This window comes from Neovison vison, chromosome 11 (genome assembly GCF_020171115.1).
Source record: "Neovison vison isolate M4711 chromosome 11, ASM_NN_V1, whole genome shotgun sequence".
NCBI classification, from domain to species: Eukaryota; Metazoa; Chordata; class Mammalia; order Carnivora; family Mustelidae; genus Neogale; species Neogale vison.
The window spans coordinates 46,978,720-47,006,556 of record NC_058101.1 but is presented as its reverse complement, the minus strand read 5'-3'; the positions used below and the strand labels follow the sequence as shown (position 1 = coordinate 47,006,556).

At 35.9% G+C, this 27,837-nt stretch overlaps 1 protein-coding gene across 2 annotated transcripts in view; it reads left to right on the top strand.

Moving 5' to 3' along the window:
• STIM2 (stromal interaction molecule 2) overlaps window positions 1–27,837 on the top strand; it is a 141,560-nt gene that overhangs the window by 88,752 nt on the left and 24,971 nt on the right. For both annotated transcript variants that reach the window (XM_044225827.1, XM_044225828.1), the window contains exon 4: window positions 25,813–25,924. In XM_044225827.1, the coding sequence (XP_044081762.1) occupies window positions 25,813–25,924 (112 nt within the window). The remainder of the gene's footprint in view (window positions 1–25,812; window positions 25,925–27,837) is intronic.

Here is a 27,837-nt window from a genome sequence, read left to right as displayed (position 1 = left end):
CTAGGGATTACCTGCAATTCATGGTTGTTAGGTGAATCTAATACACACAAGTACTGGCATCCATGCATGCCTGCTTACACGTACAAAAGCTGTCGTACTGTGCCCGTTGTCATTGTGTCTCCAGTGCCTTATTTACTTTGATATTCAGTAAATATTTGTTGAATAAATGAATGTATCATCCCTGATGAACAATGGCTACTCAATGACTCAGTTCATCCAGTACTTTTGAGTATGGGCATTTCTGTTACAGTGAGATGTATGGATTCTTGAGAAGGTTATGTTTTGTAAACTTATGAACTGAAAAATTCCAGAGTTTATGAGAAAAATGGGTTGGAGCAGGCTACTTAAAACCTATGCAACTTTGTAACCAGTGCACTAATAGTGCTAGTAAAAATACTAGCACAAGTTCAAAAGATATGTTAAATTCCTAATCAGTTAATACAGTAGTGAGTATGGGCCTTTACCTTAAACTGGTAGGTCAAGATAACTTCATGGAAGGAGGTGTTAGGATCGAGGTTGCTAAATTATGCAGACAAAGGCAGAGCTCATGAATTTGAGAAGTGAGCTACAAGCCTTGCTGAGACAGGCGGTGGCCAAATGGGGCTGAGAGGAAGGAGTGTGAGCAGACGGTATGTGCACAGCCTGCTGTTTTGCCATTTTGGATACTTTGTATCCATTTGTTGTTGCTTGGCAGTATAAAATGCTAACATGTGAGGAAAAGTCACTCTTGAAATGATAGACTTTTATATTTTATTGACATGATCCTTGTTTACCAGTTGCATGTAAGCTAACTCATGACGCAGAAGCACCTGGAGTAGAACAGGTTATGTCTGTGATGTGCTCACTAGGCATTGGATGCCAGGTATTGATGATGAAGGAAATCTCTGGGCTATGAGGCATAAGTAGCTGAGTAGGAAAGACAAATAACTGCAATAAATGGGGATGTGTATCATAATAGGAGTAAGTGTAGGATATAGAGGTAGCTCACTGGTAGTATCACTCTCTGGTAGTATTAGACATGGAAGATGGTGTTTGCGATAAGCTGTGAGGGTTGACCAAGAGTTCTGGGAAGGGATGAGGAAGCGGACCATAAATGGTGGCCCCCCCATGGGTCTTGCAGGTACCTGAAATTTGCTGGAAGTGGAAGTGGCATGGTCTAGGAAGTATGTGGGCTTTTGAACTATACAAATTTAAATCCTAGTCCTTTTACTTAATGAGCATTAAGACATAGGATACATTTTAAACTTTTCTTATAAAATAGAGTTTTTATGTGATTTAAATGAGTACTGTAACAAAAGTGCTTGGCGTAATTTCCGGCATCATCTGGTAGGTACTTAGAAAATGTTGACTTGTCCTTGTAATGCTGAGTAAACTAAAATTTACACTGTACTGAAAGTTTTCTAAGGTTTTTGATTCACTCTAATAATATTCATAAATAAAATAAAAAAATATACTAGGCTAAATACTTACCATTGTAGTATACAGTTTTCTGGAGGGTGAAACAGATCTAAGGTCTTTATGGGGATGTCAACTAGGGAAAAGTAAAATTGTGTTATGCAGAAATTGATCCTGATCTCACATAGAAAAATTTCAGTGCCATGTGAATATACGTTTTTTGCTTGTGCGGTGAATGCTTGGTCAGTTTGCACATGCCAGCAGTGCAGTGCAAATGAAAGCCATTTTAAAAACTAGTGTTGGATTTCAGATAGATTTTGATAAATTGGATAAGTTGTTAGAATTACCAAATGCGGTTAAAAAGTAGCCAGATACCTGATGAAGGGAAATGTATGTAGAAAATTATTAGTTGTATATAAGTTTTAAGCACCATAATGGATACAAACTGATTAAGTAATGTACTGTTTTTAAAAATGGTAGTTCATTGGATTAAATAGTTATTATAACATGTGACAACCATGAGGTAATCTTTCCATCCTGTTTGTTTAGCATGGGTCTTATCTTACCTAAGGTCACTGTGTAATTTTGGGCTTTACAAATTGAATAGACATTTGGAAATTTGGCAGATTTAATTTAATTTTTTTATTAGAAATTTAAAGGAACTGAAATTGAGAGAAGAGAGATGTAGGCATTTAAATAATGGTTGTTTTCAAGTGTATTTAAATCCTAGCTAGAGAGAGATGATCAAGAGTATTTTCTTTCTGTTTAGGAAAGCAGAAATGTAAACAGGACATAAAAGGATTTATTTATTTATTAAAAATATTTTATTTATTTATTTGGCAGAGAGAGAGAGAGAGAGAGAGAGATAGTGAGAGAGGGAATACAAGCAGGGGAAGTGGGAGAGAGAGAAGCAGGCTTCCCGCTAAGCAGAGAGCCCAATGCCCATGCCAGGCCTGGCATTGTGACCTGAGCCAAAGGCAGATGCTTAACAACTGAGCCACCCAGGCACCCCCATAAAAAGATTTATAAAGGAAAAAATTCCTTATCATGGATGTTAAAGTTCTAAAAGTAAAGAGGACTGTAAATATTTCCTTTATATAGAAACTTGACATTTATAAGGGTATTCTTCTGGGTATGGAAGTATAAGTGGATTTCTACATGCTGATAAAAATCAACCAGTTTTTTAGGTGTATGCTGTTGGTTACAATGAGATTGGAAAGAAAAACAAAACAAAACATAACTGTGCATAATTGTTAAACATTACCAGAAGAGTAACTAAAGATGTAGACCTTGCACATAAGAAAGTGTCATTATCTTTGTGGCATCCATTTACACAGTATTTATTTGTATATTTTCAGTATGCATAGGAGTCACTATGGTAGAGCACCAAGTATAAGAGAAGGCCTTTCTCCTCAAGGGGCTTTTGGTATTGTTACATGTGCACACATGAAATATTAAATAACAATTTAAGAAGTTGTGATTAAATACTAGGTAAGTGGTACTATTTTAAGAGTTTAAGGAAATGGACAGATTTGTTATGAGGAAGTCTTCATTAGGGAGATGACTCTTCAGCAGGATTTCAAAAGGCAAAAATGTTCTTAGAAATGGTAAAGATGGGGCGCCTGAGTGGCTCAATGGGTTAAGCCTCTGCCTTCGACTCAGGTAATGATCCCAGGGTCCTGCGATCGAGCCCCACATCAGGCTCTCTGATCGGGGAGCCTGCTTTCCCGTGCCCCCCCACCCCCACTCTGCCTGCTTCTCTACCTACTTGTGATCTCTTTCTCTCTCTCTGTCAAATAAATAAATAAATAAATCTTTAAAAAAAAGAGAGAGAGAAATGGTAAAGATAGCAGTATACAAGTTAGCACATTAAAATGAGTAAATGAATATGTATAATTCCAGACTGAAATTCTAAATCCTTCAAATCAGCACAATTTATAAATTAGAAATACAGTAATTTTTTAGTCTGTGAGAGATAAGAATAATCACTTTTAATATTTGTCTTTCACTCTTACATGTAATACTTAACTTTTTGTTTTTTTGTTTTGTCATCTGCTAAATGGTGATAAAAATTGTGTATCGCATAAGATTGTTCAGGTTGAAATGAATTCGTACATCGAAAGTGCTTAGAACAGTGCCTAGCACATAGCAAGTGCTTAATGACCATCCCTTGTTACCACTAATTTTATAAGATGGATGTGAACATGATGGATGTGAACATGGCGCATGTGGGGATTTGGAGCCTGATGCAGTTGGAACAGGCATCTGAGTTGGGAATAGTAGAAAATAGGTCAGTTAGAGGGAGACCATACTGGTGAGTCTTAAATGTTTAAGCCTGATGAGCTGCTCCAGGAGTGGTAAGTAAGATTCCACTCATAAATCAGTGCTTACCAGTTGGTGGTGGTGCCTTTAGCAGTGTATTAAGGAAGCTTGGTTTGTGTTTGGTCTCAGTAGCAAAGAAGGATGTTATTGTAGTGGTTAGCAACATTAACTGTGTCTGTGGGAGGTGGTAGTGTATTTTAGCGTTTTTATCATTATCACACTAAATATTAGGAGCTTTTACAGTGTCTTGTTTTGGAAAGCTTTAGAATATAGAGCAGTTAAGGAAGATGAATTCACTTAGGAAGACTACCTTTGATTTTAATATAATGTGTAATTCTGAGATGTTTTAAAGGAACACTTGAATCAACTTTTTCCTTTTGTTCAGAATGAATTCCATTTTCTTTTTCTTCCATGTCATTTAAAACCCATTGGGTTTGAGCAGAATCATTTAATGGGTTCGTACAGTGCACATATTTTAGTAAATGTATTTATTATGAGCAAGGCATTGTCCTAGTTTTGGAAGATACAGAGATGAAGCATATGTTTTTTCTCCTCCGCCTGTCTGTAGTGTGTTATTGGAGAAAGGTCTGTTAACACATAATTAAAGGATGTCATATGATCTGGCATCAAGGTATGTAGTAGGCAATGTGGGGTGAGAGAATAAGAAGTATGTTCTACCAGAGGGCTGGTGAGGCCAGAGGAGTTAATTGCATGAAGGGACATTTATTTACCTTTCATCTCTTGCTGCCCCTTCACTGGGAGGCACTCTCCTGGAGTAATTGCTTTCAAGATATTTGTGGTTAATACAGCACATTTTAAAAACACAGGGCTCTTAATATGCCTCAAATGCATGTGATATTTTATTAATTCAGGTTTTTAACACTATACAGCCTTCATAACGATATTTTTGGTTTCAGAAGAAGCTGTTGTTAGCCGTCTATAGAGGTACGTAGGGTTTTCATTGCTATAGAAAGCAGTTTATATAAGGGAAGGCCTGTTCTTGAGGTAGAGTCTAGTTTCAAAATGACAAATGTCATTATTTGTACTATTAACAAAGGCCTTTTGTAGTCATAGTTTCTTGTATGTGGAGAATAGGCAACACAAACATATTGTCCATTTACTCTGTCAGCCAAATTTTAAGTGTGCTTAATGTGAATTTTTGTTAGAGGAGTAACGTGAATATTATTTGATCAGTTTGCAAAAACACTGTTCTGTGTTAGTCAGAATTGATTTTTGTACTTTGCATAAATTGTATTCTTTTAAAAATAATCAAAAAGTTTTCTTTTTTGATAAAATTATCTGTGTGAATTCAGAGCACTCACAATAAGTTTCTAATCTTATTTAATCATTATTTTATGTCAGCATTTCAGTTTCCCTCTTTCCTTCATTTCATATCTATTTATTGGGGCTGCTTTGGTTTTTATTATTTTCATTTTCTTCTTTCCTTTTTCTCTTTCTCTTTTACTCTTGGCCCTTTTCCTCTTTTACTTCAGAATATTTGACTTTTAGAGATTTAGAATCCTTGTGTATACTAAGTTGCTAGGATTAGTTATTGCCTTTTAATCTGTGGAAGATTGTTCACTTTGAGACAGGCTGTGTCTTTTATACTTTTTAAAAATTTTATTCTGAAATAGAGACTGCTTTTCAGGACAGGATGCAGAGACCAATTGCCTATCACATCTTTCTGTACTTTGGGTTCTAGAAATTTGACATTTTCTATTCTTCGGGAACTCATGAAATAGATAGGTTGCAAGCCTTATTTTTTTCCTTGAATAACAAATTTTCCAGTAGGTAATTCATCATATGATGAAAGTTTTCTTACAATTTAAGGAAGTACAATTCTAAAATTGATTGTAAATTTGCCTTATTATGGTTTTCTGTGCACCTGAATTATTCTACATTTCTCCTCTGCTATGTTCACAGACTCAAGGGATACCTCAAGTTTGGAGTACAGTAACAGAACCTTCTGCAGAAGGTAAAAATGAGGGCTGTCCACTTTTCACCGTGATGGACTATTTAGAAAACAGTAGCTTTTCTGAAACATCTTAGTGTTCTTTCTTCCTTTGCCCCAACAGTTGGGAATCAATTTTATATAGAATTTGTGTTAAGTTTTGCTTTACCATTCATTGTTTTGGGAAGTGGGTGGGTAGGATGGACTCTGGTTAGAGTTCTGTGCGTTAAAATATATATTATTATAGGAGATTCATTGTATTAAATTCTGCTTTAGGTGGAGCACAATTTTATTCTCATCCTTTTGGATAAGGGGTTTGTTTGTTGATAGTAGTATTCTCTTCAAAGATGGTCAGTTGTACAGACATTTTTTTTCTTTTTGAACAAGTCTTTATTTACTTGGGTTTTTTTTTTTTTTTGCTATTCCACTGAATGTTACTTAGCAGGTTAGAAGTAATTATAATAGAAATAATGCAAATTACAAATACAATGAAAATAAACTTTTCAGAGATATTGGAACCGTTTCAGTAGCAATATGAACATGGCTTGTTTCTGAAAACTAAACATCTTTGCAATCCTGAATCACATATGTATAATATATGTTATATTACATATATAAATATATGGCTTAGAATGAATGGTAAAAAATAGGGTAAATCACATAGTATGTGTGTCATACTTAAATACTTTTCACTCTGTGGATGGTTATTTTATCTAAATTGAGTACTGAGTACAAATAAAGCTTACTTTCTAACTTTTTCTCATCTGGTTAAGGTGTTCTTCAATATGAGATTCATAATAAGCATTCTTCTAACATTTGGCCAGTCTTCTGTTTCTCTTTCTGTCAGTGTGAATTCTTCCATATGTTGAAAATGGTGGGCCATTTAGATACTTTTGATTTAGAGGGTTTAAAGTTAACTGGTTACTTAAGTTATTAGTTTAAAAGTAAGAGTCTAAATCACTATGACAAAATGAAATAGCAAATGTCAGTTCCAATGAAGTAAATTAAGTTTTTACTTACATTATCAATCTTTTTCTTAGCATGTAATCAGGTAAAAAGAAAGTATTAAACAAGTGTTTATCACTAGGAGCTTCTGGTTGCTCAAGGGCTGTGTTCTTGAACAAAATTAACAACAGAGAGTTGTTACTCACATAAAGGTATAATAAAGTCATATGAGTTGAGAGTTCCATAAGAATAGGGAAAAAAATTGTCACCCTTGGGAATACTGTTAATAAGGCAAAAGCAGAGAATTAGCTAATGAAATAAGTAATGGCCATTAGAAATATGGGAGATGAATCAGTAAGGTACATTGTCTTGAAAGTCTAGAGAGGAAAGTTTTCAGGAGATAATGGATGGCTGTATAATTGAGGGCATGGTCTATCTACCATATTGGAAGATATCTGTTGAAAGCCTTCACAAATATTTTTTTTTTTTAGGTCTCTTTAATAGGAACAGATGAATTTCTGATAAGATGATTTATGCTTATCTTGTTTCCTTTGTCTGTTTTTTGTAGCTGTTTTTAAGGATCTCATGTATATTTTGTGCACATTCTTAGTTTCATTTTATTTCCCTGTTCCATTGCCATCTTTTATGTTATTATTCTCTTTACATTATGTGAATCTTTGTAAATCATTTCTTCTCCCTCCCTCCCTTCCTTGGTGGGGGATCGAGAGAGAAGAGATGAAAAGTGCCTAGTAGTTCTGATATAGAGAAATATGATGTATTGTGAAAAACTATTAGTCTTGGCAAGAAGAAAATCATTAACCCTCAAGGATCAGTTTAAACATTGGTATGGGGAATTGAGTCCCATACAAAGAATAAGTATTAAGATTTAAGTGGAAGCTACCTGAATGTACATCGGTGGGTAAATGAATAAAGAAAATGTGGCACATACATGAAATAGAATATTCTTCAGCCTTAAAAAGAAGGACATTCTGACACATGTTAGAACATGAATGAACCGTGAGGACGTTATGCTGAGTGAAGTAACGTGAATGGACTGTGAGGACATTATGCTGAGTGAAGTAAGCCAGTCACAAAATGATGAATACTGTATGATTCCATTTATATGAGATTCCTAGGAGTTGTTAAGATCATAAGGACAGAAAGTAGAATCGTGGTTGCCTGGATTTGGGGAGAGGTGAATGGGAAGTTATTGGTCAGTGGGTACAGATTTTCAGTTTTATAAGATGAAAAGAATTCTGGAGTTGGGTGGGATGATGGTTGCACTATAATATGAACACTTAACGACTATTGGACTGTACACTTAAAAATGGGTAAAGATGGTAGCTTTTATGTTACATGTGTTTTAACCTCAAATAAAAAATGATCTTAGAGAGTGAGTAGATGAGAAGTAGAGAAATGGTGGGCAAACCCTCTGTTTAAGGTATAAGCAAGAAAATGGAGGGAAATTGAATGGCAGTTACAAATGGCTAGTGTGATCAAAGGAAGGGTTTTCTTTTCTTTCTTTCTTTTTTTTTTTTAAGATTTTATTTATTTATTTGACAAAGAGAGATCACAAGTAGGCAGAGAGGCAGAGAGAGAGAAGGGGAAGCAGGCTCCCTGCTGAGCAGAGAGCTGGATGTGGGGCTCGATCCCAGGATCCTGAGATCATGACCTGAGCTGAAGGCAGAGGCTTAACCCACTGATCCACCCAGGCGCCCCAAAGGAAGGGTTTTCTTAAGAACTGGTAGGTGTGACTGTGCTTAAAGAAACAGGGAAGCACCCAATTGACATTTTAAAAAGTTAAACATTTAAAAGAAGTTTCAATTCAGGAAGTACTTTGTTCAAAAACTACTATATATAAGGTTTGGCAATTGGGATTATACCTTATTACATCATTTAATGTCAGCCTTTGTTTTCTTCATGAATACTTGCGTTGGTTTATGGATTGAAAAGATATCATTCGCCAATAAAAGGTGAATTTGAGATAAGACAGTCTTGTTGACAGAATTGCTAGCTGGCACTCAGTCACAGACATATCACTAAATGTTTTCAAATCCATCATAGAATTTATTTCCTATGAAGAATTTGAATGACAATTTAAAAACAATGTCTTGAACTTTTGGGAGCGGGTTAGGGTGGGCTGGGAAAAGGGGAATTGGGAAGTTGAGTACTTAGAGAGGAGAGGCTCCAAGAAAGACCTTACCTTTTAAATTTGCTTATGCTTGTATTTGGTTTCTGAATTATATGTTGTAAGAATATAGAATTCTAGGGTTATTTTCCATGTTTTGACCAGTACCAGATATATTCTGGCAGAATTTTAATGATAGTGCTACAGCTCTACTACTACAGTGAATAATAATAGGTTTCTGTGTACTAGCTGCATACCCACTGATCCAGAGCCTGTGACCTTAGTAAAGGTAAGCATGTCCCAGATTGCAGTGTGAGATAGTTGAAGATTGATCTGCTTTGGTAGTTGTCTAAATTTTTCTCATCTCTTTTTAATAAGCATACTTAGTTGCATGCATCTGACCTTGACATTAGACTGCATTCTCTTTTAGAGGTGTAATTGGAAGCTTTTGGATGTGTAATTGAAAAAAGGGGAGACTAGTTTTAAGTTAGTGGATAGATGTTTTAGGGCTGTGTCCAGATTCTTTGAATGGTTTTCAGGAATGCCCAAAAAAGTAATCTTTCTAGTTTCCAGTGGAACCTGCACTATATTAAGTAATGGAGGCTGAATTTATTATAAAACTAAATGCTTAATAAATTCCTGTGCATAATTGATTGTTCAAAATGCTTTGTTGAGTGGCTTGAAATTATAGTATATTATGTCTTCTTTTTTACTATAGAGATTTATTTTGAAGTTTGATCAGTTATGTGTGTTTTAGTAAGTCTTACTTTAGTGGCAGGAGATAATTGGGAAATTTGTTGCAAGGATACTTTATCATCAATGATTTTATTAATCACAAGTGATAAAAATCACCTACATCTCCATGCATTCATTAAGTCATCAAACATATATTTAGTGCTTCCTGTGAGATGGTATTATCCCAGGTTTTGGGGATGGAGCATTGAGCAAGTTAAATATCCTACCCTCAGGAAGTTAATACTCTTTTAGGGAGAAAGATAGTAAATAAGTTTGCATGTGTGCATGTAGGTTATATGCACTCATAAAAGTGCTGGAACAGATAAGTGGTAGGATAAAATTAAAGCAGGATAATACAGAGTCAGTGACCAGGTAGAGCAAGGGCTTTTAAAGTACTGTCATTTAGGAAGAACTCTCCAGAGAAGTGATATTTGGTTATAGATGGGAGTGTTGAGAGTGAGCCAAAAGGGGGGGGGGTGCGTCTAGGTGAAGTATATTTCAGATTTAAGGATCAGCCAGGCTAAGACCTTGAGGCTGGTGTGACCTCAAAGTATTGAAAGCATTACGAGGTAGTATAGCTAGAAGGTCTTGAAGGGATGGGAGAGTAGTAGGAGACATAAGATCTGGATTTGGGGAGAGGTGAGTGGGAAGTTATTGGTCAGTGGGTACAGATTTTCAGATAAGGGCCAGATCTCATAGGACCTTTAGGGCCTAATAAAGAATTCGGGATTTGTTTTAAGTATAATGTAGTCTTTGTGCATCTAGCTTCATTTTGGAGTTTTGAGCAAAGAAGGGACGTGATTTCCTTTTTGAAAAGTTGACCATAGTAACTGTGTGGGTCTTAGACTCTTGAAGAAAAGGGGCAGAGTAGAAGTGGAAGGCTGTGAGGCCTTGCTCTTGAAGTGACCTGGTAAGAGGGAGGTACCAGAGAGGTCTGACTGATAATGTAGTTTGAAGGAATAGCTGACAGGATTTGCCATAAGATTGGATTCAGGAAGTTGATGGGGGGGTGACGACAGGGATTAAGTTTGGCTCCTAGGTGTTATGTACCTGTGGTATTAAAATTTCTTTGAGATGGAGGCAATTAGGAGAAAAAAGTTTGAAGAGGTCCAATTAGGGGACCAATAATGGAAAAAAAAAGTTGATAAAACACTGAGGTCAAGATGCAGGGAGGTGAAGGACTGAGTACCAGGAGGCCAAGAAGCAGAGGGAGGAGCCTGGAAGAGCAGTAAGATGCATTATGAGGGGAACCAGGAGAACGTAGGGTCCTGGAAGCCTAGGGAGGAAATGTTTTAAAAAGTGGGGCACAGTCCATGTCAGATGCTCCAGAAGTTCAAATGAGAAGGTGACAGAACTTGGATTGGCAAAGTAGTAGTTGGTAATCTTGACAAAAGCAGTTGCCTATAGTGGTGGAAGCGAAAGTCTGATTGGAGTGGGTAAAGGAGGAAGTGAAGAGGGTAAATACTGTTGACTTTCAAACTAGACTTTGAGAAGATAAGGTAAAAGAAAAGCTTAACAGGGGTGGGTGAGTGGGGTCTGGGAGCATGTGTCCCATGATAAAAAGTATAGCTACCCCTTTCAGAAATAATCTGGTATGTTCTTGATATTTGCAGTCTAAAACTTGGACTATAAATGGATTTTCTTATGAGCCTTCTTTGGTCTTACTCTGAATCTTAAGATAATTAAGTGTATCATTTCCCAAATACAGATGCTTTATTAAATTCCATTTTGGTGTTTTAATGAAATGAACCAGTGTAACTCTTAACACTGAGAGTTACATCAGTAAATTTTACTCCACCTCTCCCCTTTCTAGAATCTTACCAGCTATTTCAGATTTTCTGTACTTCACAGCACTTCTTTGACAAGGTGAAATCCTTGTCACTTAGTTTACTTAGGAGCACTTAGATGTTTCTGTACCTTGTAAGAGGAAATACAGTTTTTTTTTTTTTTATTTTATTTTAAAGATTTTATTTATTTATTTATTTGACGGACAGAGATCACAAGTAGGCAGAGAGGCAGGCAGAGAGAGAGAGAGAGAGAGAGGAGGAAGCAGGCTCCCTGCTGAGCAGAGGGCCCGATGATATGGGGCTCAATCCCAGGACCCTGAGATCATGACCTGAGCCGGAAGGCAGAGGCTTTAACTCATTGAGCCACCCAGGCGCCCCACTACAGGTGTTTTTAAAAGCATCATTGGTGGAGCAAAAAAGTGAACTTTAGGTGGCAGAAACCAGGTCCTGTCCATTCTGAGTTACAGTGGAAATCTTGAGAAAGGGATGCTCTCCCAATACCTGTAAATTCAGGAAATAGATGATTCTTGGTACCTGACCTGAACACCCCCAAAAGGCAAATAGTATTCATCAACTTAAGAAATATATGAGCATATCAACTACTATTCACAACTACTATTATAAAATATACAGAGTAAGAATGTGGAAGGTTTTTTCAGTGTTGTATCTTCATGATGTCCTGGAGTTCTTATTTGAGTTACTCATTAATTTTTGCCAAATGAGGCCTTCTCAATAGGTAAAAAGAACAAATGTAACATCAGACAGCCACTGAGTGTAAAGTTTATTAAAGTAACCAGAGAATTGATTGTCTTGTAGGATATGCTTTTATGATATTATAAAGAGAGCTTTATTACATTATAAATAGTTATAAGTAATATTTTGTTATCAATTCTAGGAGAAGCAATACTTCTTTGTGACTTAGGCTACTATAAGAAATGGTCGTTTTGTAGCTTACAATACTGTCTTCATTTTTCATATTTTTAAAAATTTAATTTTTTAAAAATTCAGTTAATTAACCTATAGTGTATTATTAGTTTCAGAGGTAGAGTTCAGTGATGATTCATCAGTGGCATATCATTGCTCATCACAATGTTTTTTTTTAAGTTTTTTTTTTTTTTTAAGATTTTAGTTACTTATTTATTTGAGATAGAGTGGGGGGGGGAAACAGGGCAGAGGAGCAGAGGGAAAGGGAGAAGCAGCCTCCTGCTGAGTAGGGAGTCTGATGTGGGGCTCTATCCCGGGACCCTGAGATCATGACCTAAGCTGAAGGCAGATGTTTAACTGACTGAGCCACCTAAGTGTCCCAACAAGTGCCCTTCTTAATGCCCATCACCCAGGTACCCCACCCCCCACCTCAGCAGCCCTCCGTGTTTCCTATAGTTAAGAGTCTCTTATAGCTTTCCTCCCTCTCTGATTTCATCTGACTTTATTTTTCCCTTCCTCCCCTTATGATCCAGATTTTTAATGAAAAACTGGTGATATTTTTTCAAAAATGAATTTTGTATCATTGTGAGTGTCTTTGCTTTTTTGTGTATTAATAGGAAACAAGGAGCAGAGTTCTCTGAAATATCAAATGTATAAAATATTTTCATTAGTATTTGTAGATTTATAGCATGTGGAAACCTACAAATAATTATGGAGTTCGTCTTCTAGAATATAAGGATTTGTTTATTTTGCAAGTAAATTGGTTAGGTGGGGAGCTAGAAGTGATCATTTCTGGTTTGTCAACATTTCATTAAAATAAAAATTATTACTCAATAGAATAAAGTATATTGTTTTCATGGAATAACAAGTATAAGAAAAGACAATTTATAATTTAAGAACTTGGAATTTAATTATTTGGTAATAGCTTATTGGTTTATCACCTAACAGTTTCACCAAAATAAGCAGAATTACTTTCTTCCCCTTTGGCACAGCTGGGGCCCAGGTGGAAAAAAAAAGTTAAAATAGGAATGTACTTTGGGATCTGAGAAACAAGTCGATTACAGGAGAACAAGGAAATACAACTGGGAATTATTGAATAGACGATAGAAAAGGCAAAAAACTCTGAAACAGATTATTTCAATTCCATCCCATAAAAGTGGAGAAATAGTAAAGTTTACATGTATTAGTAATTTAAACAATGTAATTATTCCTTTAAAAAAAAAAAAAACTACTGAAATTTCAGATAATTCCTGAATGTAACGTAAGTCAAGGGAATTTGTTTTCCTTTAAAGTCTTCGTTTTCAAAAAGTATTATAAATATTTTTGTAGTAGTTTATTAGTTTTTTGCAGGATAAACATCCTAAATCTGTATTAGGAGCTTTCTAATAGTGTGAATTTAGTATCTTATATCTTTTCAATCTGGTACTAAGTGAACAATGAACAACAAATAAACTTTATGGGTTCTGAGGCTACATAATTCCTGGGGCTTCTTATCTTTTAGACACTAATTTCTTGAGAAACCTTGAAGTATACCTATCCTTTTCCTGGAGAGACAGTATCCCAGAGGAGCTTGACTGCCTGTATTCAGTTCTTTATATAACACTTACCTAGATTCGTGACCTTGGGCAAGTACCTTAATCTCCATTTTCCTAACTTTCCCCATTTGTAAATGTAGTTTATTATAGTACTACTACCTTAGAGGAGTATTGAGGATTGAATGAGTCATTGAATATATAGAGTTTAGGATAATACTTGATAGTTAATAAGGGCCTGGTGTTTACAGTTATCATTGTTAGGGTTTAAAGATTACTGTACTTTATTGAAGAAAAACAGAAGCTACAAAGTACTAGAGAAATCAGCAATTATTAGAACTCTACCTACATAACTAAGAAAGAATTAGAAATACTTCTTTTTAAAATAGTAATGTCTTAACTGAAACCAGTTTTAAATTTCATGAAATTTGCTGTACCGGAACAAAGAGCTCTCACATATACTTTGTCCAGAGACCCTCATTCCAGTGTTGCCATTTGTCCTGATAATGATCTTTTTTTTTTTTTTTTTTTTTTCCCAATTTATTTATTTTCAGAAAAACAGTATTCATTATTTTTTCACCACACCCAGTGCTCCATGCAAGCTGTGCCCTCTATAATACCCACCACCTGGTACCCCAACCTCCCACCCCCCCGCCACTTCAAACCCCTCAGACTGTTTTTCAGAGTCCATAGTCTCTCATGGTTCACCTCCCCTTCCAATTTATACCAAAGGATCCAAGAGTATGCATTATACCCAGTTGTCCTGTCTTCTTTAATTTGAAACAATTCCATAGTATTTCCTGGACTTTCCTGTCTTTGGCTTGAAACTTAACATGAGTGACCTTTCACAGATTGCATCTAAATTAGAATTTGTTTTGAGGGTTTCATATGGTTAGATCCAGGTAATGCATTGTGGATTGGACTGTTACAGAAATGATCCTTCTCATTACATCTTTTTAAGTGGCATATGGGATCAATTTATTTGGTTACTGATGGTATTATCTTTGATCACTTCATTAAGATAATGTCTTTTTTTTTAACTGTAAAGTTACTTTCTTTTCTTTTGTAATTAATTAATATTTTTGTCGAGAGAAACTTGGAGACTTTGTAAAAGCATATTCCTCATATCCCTTGCACCCACTAGTTGTAGCGTCTGTTGGCATTTCTTGCCTCAGTTGATTAACTCTCATGATTGTAATTTTTTTTGTTTACATAATTCCTTCTATTTATTAGTTGTATTCTACTGTAAGGAAGAGATTTAAGCAATTTATTATCAAAATCTTTTCCTGTGGAGATGGTAGGGAGGAAGACAGATGTATCTTGAGAGTAGAAATTGGAGAAATAGTGAATCTCAGAATCTCATGGTCTGAAGATTGATCTTCTGCACTTACTCATTTATATCCTTGTGGACTCTTGGATTTCTGCTTTATTCAGTGGGTCATAGTTTGTTGCTGTTATTATTTTGATGCTCAAATTGTTTCATATTTGGCTAGTGGAAAGCCTTTCAAGCTGGCTGACTTCTATATTATTTTGTGTATGTCTCCATCATTTTTTGAGCTCCTCTTTACTTTCTGGCACAAAAAAGATGTTCCAGACTCATGTTATTTCTCAGCCCTAGCCCTGGAAACAGCCATTTCCTCAAGGACTCCTGGTTATATAGAGTTGAAATTGTATTTCGAAACTGTGATTTGTGCACTAGGTATGTTTATTGCTACTGAGGTGTTGTTGCCAGGCCTTCTCAGTGAACAGGTTAGAAATACTTATCTTTGTATTTATTTCTGTCTATATATTAAAAAGCCTTGAGTATCATTGATATCTGGTACCAGTTCATACTGCCCGAGTCTTGAAAATACTTCTGTCATTGAAATTGGTGAATTTTTTTATCTAGAAGAAATTAGGATTAAAAAGTTTTGAATGTAGTGCCTTTTCCTACCTGGAGATTGTGTGACAAGCTGTGAAAACTCAATTTTTAATCCCCTTTAGAAAGAAAGTATTTATTAACTGGACTTTTGTGTTCATTTTTTGTTTTACTCCCTCTTAAAGTCAGTATATATATATATATATATATATATATATATATATATATATATTCTTTTGAGCTTTCTAATAGTGTTAGTGATAGTATCTTGACTCTGATGTCTTATATTTATTTTATCCAGTGCCCAGTAGTAATTACTGTGAACTCAGTAAATATGTGCTGAATAATGGGGCGCCTGGGTGGCTCAGTGGGTTAAAGCCTCTGCCTTCAGCTCAGGTCATGATCTCAGGGTCCTGGGATTGAGCCCCACATCGGGCTCTCTGCTCCACAGGGGGTCTGCTTCTCTCTTTCTCTGCCTGCCTCTCTGCCTACTTGTGATCTCTCTGTCAACTAAATAAATAAAATCTTTAAAAAAAATTTGCTGAATAAAAGAATCCCAATTTGCATGTAGAGAAAATTCTTTTGAAGAAACTTTCAAATTCCAATAGAAAAAAAATTGATCATTTTTAATAATTTTAATAACAGAAAATTAAAGCAAACATTTGTAAAGCTGTCATTTAAAAGTAGAATTTCTGTTAACATATTTCTTGAAAAGCAGCATCTGCTCCATTTTATGAAACTTAGTAATACTTCTGAAAATGTTTGCTGCTTTATCTAGAAGCGCCACTAAAAGGAGTAAACGAAGGTGACATTTTCCTGGCAGCCTTGGTTGATAGAATCACTTTGTCATCTATTTACTCATCTAACAAACATTAATTGAGTTCCTAAGACATATCTGCCATTCCACATTTATGTAGTGGTAGCTGTATTTTTGACATTGTACAACATGTTGGGAATGAATATAAAAATGAATGAGAAGTGTTGTCTGCCCTTAAAGAACTTACCTTCATTTGATGTGAAATGCTCTTTTTATTCTCAGTTCAGTGTTTAAAAGTAAATAAAAGAGGGCAAGATGGGCAGCCGAGGGGCTGAGTGTGACACGAAAGAATGCATAACCAGAGATGCGACCACCCTGTCCTTAAGGTGATGTCTTTAATAATGTCTTTATTACAATAGTGAGGTATTTAGGAAAACTTGATTAAACATTTAGTTTTCTTTATGGCCTCTGAGTCCACTGGTTTGTTGACTCAAGAAAGTGTATTCTTTGCATTTCTTTAATTACAAATAATTTCTGATTCATTATTACTATTTTATTGTGATACTTATTTACATTTGTAGTTTCACACCATTGCTTAGAGGCATTTCCACATGCATTTTGTTAATCTTCAGAACAGTCATAAAATTTTAAGACTCAGTGTTTCTCTAGGTTTTATTTTATAGGTATGTCTTTGTTATTCCTCACCATCTTCATGAAATTACAGGTTGATACTCTATCCTGTTTAAATTAAAATAAGATGGCAGTTTACAAGAGAAAAAGTAATAAAGTCTTCCTTTAGTGTCCATTTTACCACTCTTGAGAAGAAGACACCCTGGTAACTTTTATGTTCTAAATGTTCAGACATTTGCTAGCATTTATGAAGAGTGCCTAAAAATTACATGTAATTCTTGGTCAGTGAAAGTTAAGGAGCTCATGAGGGACAGTATGTGTATTTATTTGTCTTTAGTACAACTACTAATATTTGGACTTCCCAAGTTCAGGGTGTGGCTTTTAGGTGTCCAAATATAGCATGTTGCAGGAATGTAGTCCATGCTACAGAGACATGCCCCGCCAAGCAGTGTGCAAATGAGGAGCTCACATTCTGGCACCGTTCTAAAGATAAGCCTGTCTGGACCATGCAGAGCAGCTGATCATTTAGCCTCACTCAGAAGTCATACCACAAAATCTATAAACCGGCTGAGATAAGATGAAATGTGGAAAGCTTTAAACTTTTTCATCTTTTATATTCTAAAAAGTAATTTTTAACTGTTTCTGTTGCATTTAGTTGAAGTTGCTTTTCATCAAAGTCCTGCTGTATTGTACCTTAGATTAATTGCATTTTCTTTTGGCAAGTTATGTCACTGTAAAGAGACTTTCGGAGGCTTTAGTTACTTGAAATCTCATAGTGAAATTGAATTTAGAGAAGTGGTTAATACTGGTATGCACATATATTTTAGAATACAGTACTTCATATAAATATACCAATAATATTTATTATATTATTGGTTATTATTATTATATTATTGGTTATTATTATTATATTATTATATTATTGGTTATTATTATTATTATTATTATTGTTATTATTATAGCCACAAATAGTTTTTATTTATTTATCTGTTAGTTCATTTTAAAAAGATATTTATTTATTTATTTATTTGACACAGAGAGAGAGAGAGAGCGAGCGAGAGAGAGTGTGCGCACAAGTAGGGAGAACAGCAGCCAGAGGCAGAGGAAGAGGGAGATGCAGGCTCTCCACTGAGCATGGAGCCTGATGCAGGGCTTGATCCCAGGACTCTGGGATCATGACCTAAGCTGAAGGCAGCCACTTAACTGACTGAGCCACCCAGGTGTCCCCACAAATAGTTTCTAGCTTGTTTATCAAGAAACTGCAAAATCTAGAACTTCTTTCAATAACCATTTTATATGGCCAACTTTAAGTGTAGTTGCTTTTGTTAACAATGTTAACAAAACATTTAATTATGTTAAATATGTTAATATTTTGTTAATCATGTTTATTTCTCCTCCCTTTTACCAAACCTTTTGGTACTTATAAAGATGTTTTCATGCTTTAATAGAAGATAGTGAGTGTGTATTGAACTGTACTGTATTTAATTCTGCAGTACTATTTTATGGTATCAGAAGTTGATTTTTCTAAAATATATTAGTTTGCTGGAAGAAACTGTTATGCCAGTTGCTTTCTTAGCATTAATACGTTGCAAGTGTGTGTGTGTGTGTGTGTGTGTGTGTGTGTGTTTTGTTTTTAGAGAGGGAGGAAGGGGTAGAGGGAGTTGGAGAGAGAATCTTAGGCAGACTCCATGCTGGCCATGGAACCTGAGGGGTCTCCATCTTACAACCCTGAGATCATGACCTGAGCTGAAATGGAGAGTCAGATGCTCAAACAACTGAGCCACCCAGGCACCCCAACTCGTGTGTGTGTGTGTGTGTGTGTGTGTGTGTGTGTTTATTTGAGAGAGAGAGAGTGAGCGAGCAAGCAAGGAGAGGGAGAAGCAGACTCCCTGCTGAGCAGGAAGCCCTGGGATCATGATCCAGACGCTTAACTGACTGAGCCTGTGAAGTGCCCCTTAACGAGTTTTTTTTACCATAAATTTAGGATATTGCAGGTTTTAAAAAATAGTTGGAGAGCTATTAAGACATGAAGTATAGAATAAATGTAATGCATGTATTATATCCAAGTTCTGACGTGGCAGATGGTGACTTTGGCTGTATTTTGGAAATGTTTTCATCATGCAGAGGAGCTGGGTAGGGCGGTGTATAATGGTTAGAAGTTGGAGCTTTGAAGTCAACAGGGGTAGTTTTGAATCCTCTCTCTGCTACTTCCTTGTGTGAATTTAGGCAAGTACTCATACTCTGTGAGCCTCAGCTTCCTGATCTGTGGACCAGGATTATAATATTACTTGTAAAACCTATTTCATAGGGTTGTTGAAAGAATTTAATGAAATAATTCACGTAAAGCCTTTATTCTAGTTCCTGGAAATTGCCAAGTGCTCACACAATATTAGTTACTGCTATTATTAACATGTTCTATGTGCACACTAATGCCTTTTAATTAGGAATCAGTTTTTTCTCATAGTATTTAGGTGATTTTACGAATTGTCTTTGAAGGTTTTTAGGACAGCTTGTACTTATATTAAATATAACAGATGAAAACTTATATGGTGGTACTTCACTAAGCTGTTTTGTATTTTTAGGCTTGTAACTTAATACAGGTATATGGCTAAGTACACTGGGTGCATTGGTTTTATAAGATTGCCTTTTATAGATGAAAGGAGCAAGTAAATATGTATATCTTAATCTTCTGAAGTGTGTCTTGCACACTGGTTTGTGTATATCATACTTAAGGCAGGGGTGGACTGGAAGCACGTAAGTTCTCATCTCATCCTGCTGTCAAACACCCAGCTGTAAAGTGGCACCTTCTAACTTCCAGGATGTTGTAGGTCTCTGTGATTCTGATTTGGTGTCAAGGATTCTCCAGTGCTGCTTTGAAATATGATATCATGAAAACAGTATATTTTGTCTTTTACACAACTATAGACATGGTATAGCCAGTAGACATGGTATATAGGCATGGTATAGCCAATTAAATACAGCAGGTTTGGTTTTCGCCTTTAGGGAAGAAAAACACGTTACACATAAAGCTGATACTTAAATGGCAACATTATGCTGGGCTGCATAGCTCCTGCCTTATGGAAGCTTATAGTATAGTAGAGACATAAGATATAAGAGACATAAGACGTAATATAGTGACTGTTAACACCACAAAGGCACATTCCTTTGACACAGGATTTTATATTTTATTATACCCTTTCACTTACATTCTCATTAAGCCCCCATAACCACATTTGAGACAGCTATTCTCTCTACAGCCAATACAGAGAACCTTAGCCAGAAGAGGCCAGTAAGTACACAAATGGTCACACATGTCTATGTCAGATGTAGTTAGGAAATAATGCATCACGTATAATGTATTGTTTGATACAAATACTAAGTATCAGGGTGGGGGGAGAGCACTTTCAGTTGCAGTGTTTTTTCTACTTAAAACCGGTTTGTACATGAGGATGTACCTATGCATGGTTCATGTGTTTCTTTTAGAAGGCTTCTTCGGCTGGGAGGCCACAGGAATGCTAGCTTCTCTCTCTCTTGCTGGCTATTTCTAGCCCTTTATATCTTGTCATTCTCCCATTATTATAAATCCTCTTACTGTCTCAAAGCTGTTCTCCCCTTAGGTCCAGTTATCATTTTCCCTCTTTTTCAAGACCTGATCAGAATAATTACATGGTGGCACTGAGACTTGCAAGGAGGAAGGGGAAGAGAGGGAAGCTGTTTTGGTGCAGAATCAGGAACTTCATTCCCTATTACAGAAATAGCATTGTTGAGAGCAGCAAGGGGGAGGGATAATGAAAAGGAGAATCCTTATCTTGCCTCTGTTCCTGTGAAAATCCATAAACGTGTGCCCCCACACATCCTACATCTTCACACCCACTCATCTCCTGAAGATTTGGTTCTGCTCACCATCCTGTCCCTGCTCTTTCCTGTTCCTCATCACCTTCTTTGTGCCAGAGCCCTGCCCCAGCTCTGAGTCCCCTGGCTCTTAGAAAGTCTTATCATTTAGGCTTTTCTAAGTCCCAGGAGTCACCTCATGATGAAGAACTGGCATAGCCCCATTGAGCTATTGTGTTACTACTTCCAGGCCCAGGAGGCCACAATGTGTCCTTGATGTCTCTAGTGGAATCCCAAATCCATTAATGCAATTAGCTATAGCAGATTGCTCATACATAATGCTTAACTCTTGTATTACTATTAGTACTATGCGTCTAGAATGTTTGTTTCTAAGAGAAAATGTGTTTTAAGTTTTAAACAGTGAGGTATTCAAATTAGGGGACACCTATATTGGCAGTAAACTTGGATTCTGAAAATGAGAGTTTAAATTCTAGCTCTTCCAGTTCATAGACATGTGTGACCATTTGTGTACTTACTGGCCTCTTCTGGCTAAGGTTCTCTGTATTGGCTGTAGAGAGAATAGCTGTCTCAAATGCGGTTATGGGGGCTTAATGAGAATGTAAGTGAAAGGGTATAATAAAATATAAAATCCTGTGTCAAAGGAATGTGCCTTTGTGGTGTTAACAGTCACTATATTACGTTAAAAAAAAAAAAAAAGTTCCTGCCTTCTAGGAACTCCTCACCCAGGGTTAGATATGACAGAAATGGGCAATGCCATGAGAGTATGTGATACATTCTGTGGCAAATATATGTACCTGTGATGAGGGGCACAGAGGAGAGCAACTATAATCTGAAAATGTACATTTAGGGGAAACTTCCTGGACGTGGGACTTGCTGATCTGAGTCTTAAAGGCCAGGGAAGAAACATGCCTGGCAGAGAAAGAGGAAGAAGGGAAAGCCATTCCAGGTCAAAGGAGTGGCAGGGCGGAATGTGGTACATTCAGAAAGCTGCAGATATGGCTTCAGGTATGACTGGAGCATAAGCTGTCTACTTGTATTGCTTAATTTGATTATTGGGACCCCTTACCTAAATCTGAAAAGGCAATTTACTGCACAGTGGTTAACAACTCTAGAAATAAACTCAGTCTGAAACCTGGTTTGATCATTTGCTAATAATCTTTTATGTCTAATTAAGAACTTCATCTTCATAGACTTTTAAGTTCTGTGTGATCAAGGTGTCTACTTCAGTGGGTTGTTGCGATGAGTATTTGAAATAATGTTTGCAAATCTCTTGGTGTTTAATACACACATAATAAACATTAGCAGCAGTTTTTGTGTCTGTCTTGAAAGTTTTTAAGAGTTAGTTTTCTCTCGTCAGTATTTTATAATCTACTTTCTAGGCTAGCTATTTAGCAATATTTTAAACACCAACTTTTGTTTGTTATAATGGAATCAGAATTTGAGTGAATTTTTAAAGGTGGTCTAGATTAATTTTATCATTCCTTGTGTTAAGAAACTGACTCATAGTTAATCACCTGGCTGTCGTGTCCTAGTGAATCTGTGACACAGCTGGGACAAGAATAAGGTCTCTGTATTCCGGAGTTCTTTATTTTAGCCTTGGAATAAATGTCAAAAATCACTCGGAGACACAGTTTCTAGCAGAAAGAATATAAGTTAGCCGTATAGAAATTGGCATTTCTATAGTTTTGCAGATGGGAAATCTAGGTTTTGAAGAAATGCAGTCTCCTTCTCGGGCTGCCCTCTGGTGGAAGTTCTGTTTAGCAACAGCACATGTGAAAGAGCCCTGAAAGGCGGTGATAAGGAACTAGGTAATTCTTAAGTGAGTGAGTGCTTTGCCATCAAAGATTTCTTGTACAAAGTCCTATTTCTGATTATTTGAGTCTCCTCACTAAAGTGTGGAAATAGATTTTCACAATACCTGTTCTACTTCATTTATTCAAGAGGATCAAACAGGTAATTTTTGTTGAGCATCTTTTGTGTACCATATGCTAGGAATAGAAGCAAGAAGCAATTCATTAGTGAAGTAAACATATGTTGAAATGATCATACAATAAATCATACAAATAAATAGCTATAATTAGTTAAATGCTGTGCCTAAAGAGTACAGAGTGATTTATGACCATTAACAACGTTTGGGAAGCCTCCCCTGAGGTACTGAAGTCTTAACTGAGATAGGGAAACTCAGTAAAGAGACAAAGATGAGTCAGAGCAATGGAGAAAAGAATCATACTGAGGAAATACCATGTGCAAAGGCCCTGAGGAGGGACACAGTATGATCTCTACTAAGAACTGAAAGACAGCTAGTATATTTGGATCAGAGAAAGCTCATGTAAAGTACATGCCATGGTCGTGAGAAGTGAAGGTATTTACTAGGTATTACTGAAGAAACCAAAAGGCATAGGAAGAAGTGAACTTCTCCTAAAGTAAACTGTGTGCTCTGAGTTAGAATTTTGTTGTTTTAAAGATTCATTATAAAGAAAATTACTTTAGAGCCACTGTAATACTCTGTTTACAGAGTAGAGTAATGCTGGGATTTGGGCACTTTAAATATGTATTTTTTTATTCGATTTTTCTTCCTTTATATGCTGGCTTATTGGGAATTGGGGGGAATATTTTGATGTGCTGGAGTGTTGAGATCAGGGACTTTTGTTGATCAGTTGAACAGCAATAGAAATGACGGAATCTTATCCTTTTTTCTTAGCTGAGATTTTTGTGTGGGTGTGTGAGGTGCAGCTGCACTGTTGGTTTCTTGGCAATCAAGACAAGCAATTCTCAGTGCAGTTCATGCTGAATGGGAAGAAACTTAAAAGAAAAAAGGCTACTTTGAATATATTAATTTCAGTAGAAAGCACCAAGGGCCTGAACCTTTGGCTGGTATTCTAAGTTATTTGACTAAATGGATACAGCAGCCTTGGGCATGTATCCAGGCGTATGGCAGAAACATATGAAGGAGAGATTTTTAAAATAGTCGAAGCTTTGTCTCAATAGAAAATCACCAATTACCATGTGTAGTTCTTAAATGGATTTTTTGCTAGTTAATTTTTCATTTGTGATTTAAGCTTTTTCTCTATTGAGCACTTAATGAAAATGCAGATTGTGAAGAATTAGCTTTGCTTGCAAGAGTGGACTCATAATTTTCTGTAGTTTATCAGAAAGATATTTCTCAAATTTATATATACACAGATGGATTCCTAGGTCTGCTTTTACTGCTCATTTATTTTCATCACTCTCCTTTGACTTTTTTGTGGCCTGTAAGCACTTTGTGTTCCCAAACCCTCAAATTAAATGCAGACAATATGGAGCTCTTAATTTTTTAAGGACACTTGGATCCTTCCCTTTGGATAATGTTGTTATTGTCCTCCATATGCTTCAAGCAGGAGTGTCTAAGTCGTTCCCAGTCTTTAACTTTTTGTTTATCTCTCTACTGCTATTTAGTATTAGTGCTTTAGAGTAGCATAGTCAGGTCCTACAGTCAGTTGGCCTGGATTCCTATGCAGTCCTGCTACTGACCATCTTGGTCCCCTTGACTTTTTAGTTTCTCATCTCAAAAATGGAGATAATCATATTAGTGCTTCATGAGGTTTGTTTTTAAGTAAGGCTTAGAGGAAAAAATGAATGTAACGAGCTTAATTCAAAATAAGTGTCCAAGAGAAGAGATGCTATAACTGGTCATTTTCTTGATGATTTTGGGCCATTCCCTCAATCCACTGTCCTGGGGGATCTCATTCAGCATAAAGATCAACCAAATGCTGATGACTCTCAATTTTTATATCTTTGTTTCTAACTTCATTTTTCCTGAAGCTCCAGACTTGTGTAACTGCTACTATAGATATACACTTAAATATCTAATAATACTTCAGTAAAACATGTCTAAAAGCAACTTTTGATCTCTGTCACGCATTCCTACTTGCCTCCCCAGTCTGTTCCTTCCTAGTCTTTCCTATCACAGTTAATGGCACCGCCCTGTGTACTTTTTTTTTTTTTTTAACTTTCCTGTAGCTAACAACCTTCATCCATTTTGTGAGCACATCTAGCAGCATTATCCCCAGAATATATCCTAAATCTGACCACTTGTCTGTCGCCATATCCTCTGCTAACACCGTAGTCCCAGGCAATAATCTCTCATTTGGACAGCTATATAAATGAATGTCCTGCTTACTGCTCTTTGTTTTCCTTCTTGTCTCCTATAATCCTTTCTCCATGTTGAGGGTAAACGTAGATTTGAAAACATTGGTTATTTACCGCCTCCTTCTCTCAAACGTGGCTAGTTCAGTACAATCATAAGGCCTTTACACTAGCTTTTCCTTCTGTTAGGGATATTTTTATCCCTGATCATCACAGTGTTAGCTTCTTGCAAGTTTTGGTTCTCAAATCAGATAACAGCTCCTCAGAGGCTCTCCTGACAGCTTTCCTTTCTTTCTTAATAGCTGATCTCTGTCTGGAATTTCCCCTACTTTTCTTCCATGTCTTGTGGATTGCCCCTCCCCTCTTTCATGAGGCCAAGGACTTTATGCATCTTGTTTACTAACATATTCCCAGGGCTTAGAATGGAACCTGATATGATATTCAGAAGGTTTACAGGATTATATGGATGGATGACGAAATGAAAGAATAATTGGGTACATGTTTTATAAGTGTTTTTTACAACCAGAGAAATGATGGATTGTTTCATCCTGAATGATTTTACATAGTTACTTATTTTAGAATTAACCATGCTAATTTTTTTCTTTTTATTTCATGTTTTCTCTGTCATAGATTATAAGCTCTTAAGTGTAGGAGGTATGTCTCCCATTGTTTTCAGCTTCTGATAGAATGCCAAATATCATGTTAGTACTTATTGTCAATTGAATTGAATTGAAAATTCAATTAACATCCTCTGAAATTATAGTAATTTTATGTATGTGTGAATGTATATACATATAAAAATATATGTAAGTTACACAAATTTTGAAAGCAGATGTGCTTAAAATATGCCTTCCCCTTTTATCTCTTGCAGTTCATAATTGGACCCTTGAGGATACGCTTCAGTGGTTGATAGAATTTGTTGAACTACCCCAATATGAAAAGAATTTTAGAGACAATAATGTCAAAGGAACAACGCTTCCCAGGTTAGTCTTTATTATCCAAATGTATTTTTTTTTTTACTCAAGGAGAATTACATACTAGATGTTATTTTTAGTGCCAGATTTGTAAGTTGACTCTGTGGCTAAGGGCTCAAAGGAAATATTATAAATATATCCATTCTTTAATTTTTTTAAAGGTGTGAGTTTGTAATTTTAATCAACTTTTCTTATCTGAATAATCAAACTCTTTTTAAAATTTATTACCAAAGATAGTAATTTTGGGAAGTAGAAGATAGGCCAGCTGCATTTTTTTTTTTAGATAACTTTAGAGGGCCAACCTCTGACCATGTGGTAGATATGACAAAAACATACTCATTTGATATTAATCTACCTTTATGAAAGACCTATTTGAATGGGTCATTCTTAATTAGATTCTTTTAATAACAAAAATAACCGCTCAGTATTAGTCACTGTAAGTTAAACCTCAAAAAAAAAAAAAAAGAGGTTTAGTAAAAACCATTTTAAAATGTATATTACATGGAGGTACTCTGTCTTATCTCATTTAAACTTCATGGTTAAAGTTAAGTATGTATTATTGCATTTTAGAAATTTAAAAAAAAAAAATAGAGAAGTTAAATGTTTTGCCCAATTCAACATTTGAACCCAGACAGATCTTATACCAAAGTCTAGGATGCCAGTTTAATTCCTTAGGTGTCTGGAATTATTGTTTCTAGTCTTCTAAATTTTATTTTCTAAATATCCATTAATTAACTTAATAATTTTTCAAGTTTTTTAACTTAATAAGTTTTAAGTTTTTTTTTTTTTTTAATTTTTAAGATTTTATTTGACAGAGAGGGAGAAGGAGCCAGGGGGAGGGGCAGTGGAGAGGGAGAAGTAGACTTCACACTGAGTAGGTGACCAACAAGGGTTTCCTGGCTCCATCCCAGGAACTTGGGATCACAACCTGAGCAGAAGGCAGATGCTTAGCTCACTGAGCCACCCAGGAGCCCTGTTAATTTTTAAAGATTTCAATGTTGAAATTTGTAATGGTTCTACCAGAACCCGGCTGTTGGAAGATTGCTTATTTTATATTCTCTCAAATGTTTCTTGTATCAAAAAAGATTAAGCCCTTATTATTGTCTTATTATGATATGTGATGAGATGTGCATATTGAATTTCTAATCAGTTTACTTACATACTGTATTTGAGTGAGTGGCTTTTGTTGCTTTGGACTTTGGATTTTGGATTGAGTTGAAAAATATGAAAATTTTCAACTCAATCCAAAATTTTCATATCTCCTGTAAATATTTTCTGAACATCAACATCAGTATTTCTGAATTTACTCTGTACATGACTATAATGATGGAATTATGGGAATACGAGTCAATTCAACAAGTGTGTATTGAGTATCATTTATGTTGTTCATGGTGTAACTAGATGCTGGAAAGAAGACAAAGATAAGATAGATTTTTTTGTTTGTTTGCTTGCTTGCTTATTTATGAGAGAAAAGGGGTGGGGGGTGTAGGGAGAGGGGCAGAAAGAGAATCTTAAGGAGGCTTCACACAGCACAGAGCCTGATGTGGGGTTCGATCCCACAACCCTGAGATCATGACCTGAGCCCAAATCAAAAGTTGGATGCTTAACTGACTGAGTCACACAGGCACCCCAGTTTTTGCTTTTAAATACAAGAAGTTTCTAAGTCAAAACTGGATAGTAGAGCACTAAAATGGGATTAGGGGGTTTTGAGTTCTGTTATCCTGGTATGAGGAACTCATAGTATTTTTCTTATGTTGTCTTTTGGGAAGTTTCTTTGTGTGACAACACGAGATAGAATAGGTTGATTGGTGTTCTGGCAATAAATGTTATGGTCACTTTTTTCTTTTGGTTAAGTAAAGGTTTTCAGCGATAACTCAAATCCTAGAATTGTTGAAATAACATCACATTTAATCAAGATCAAT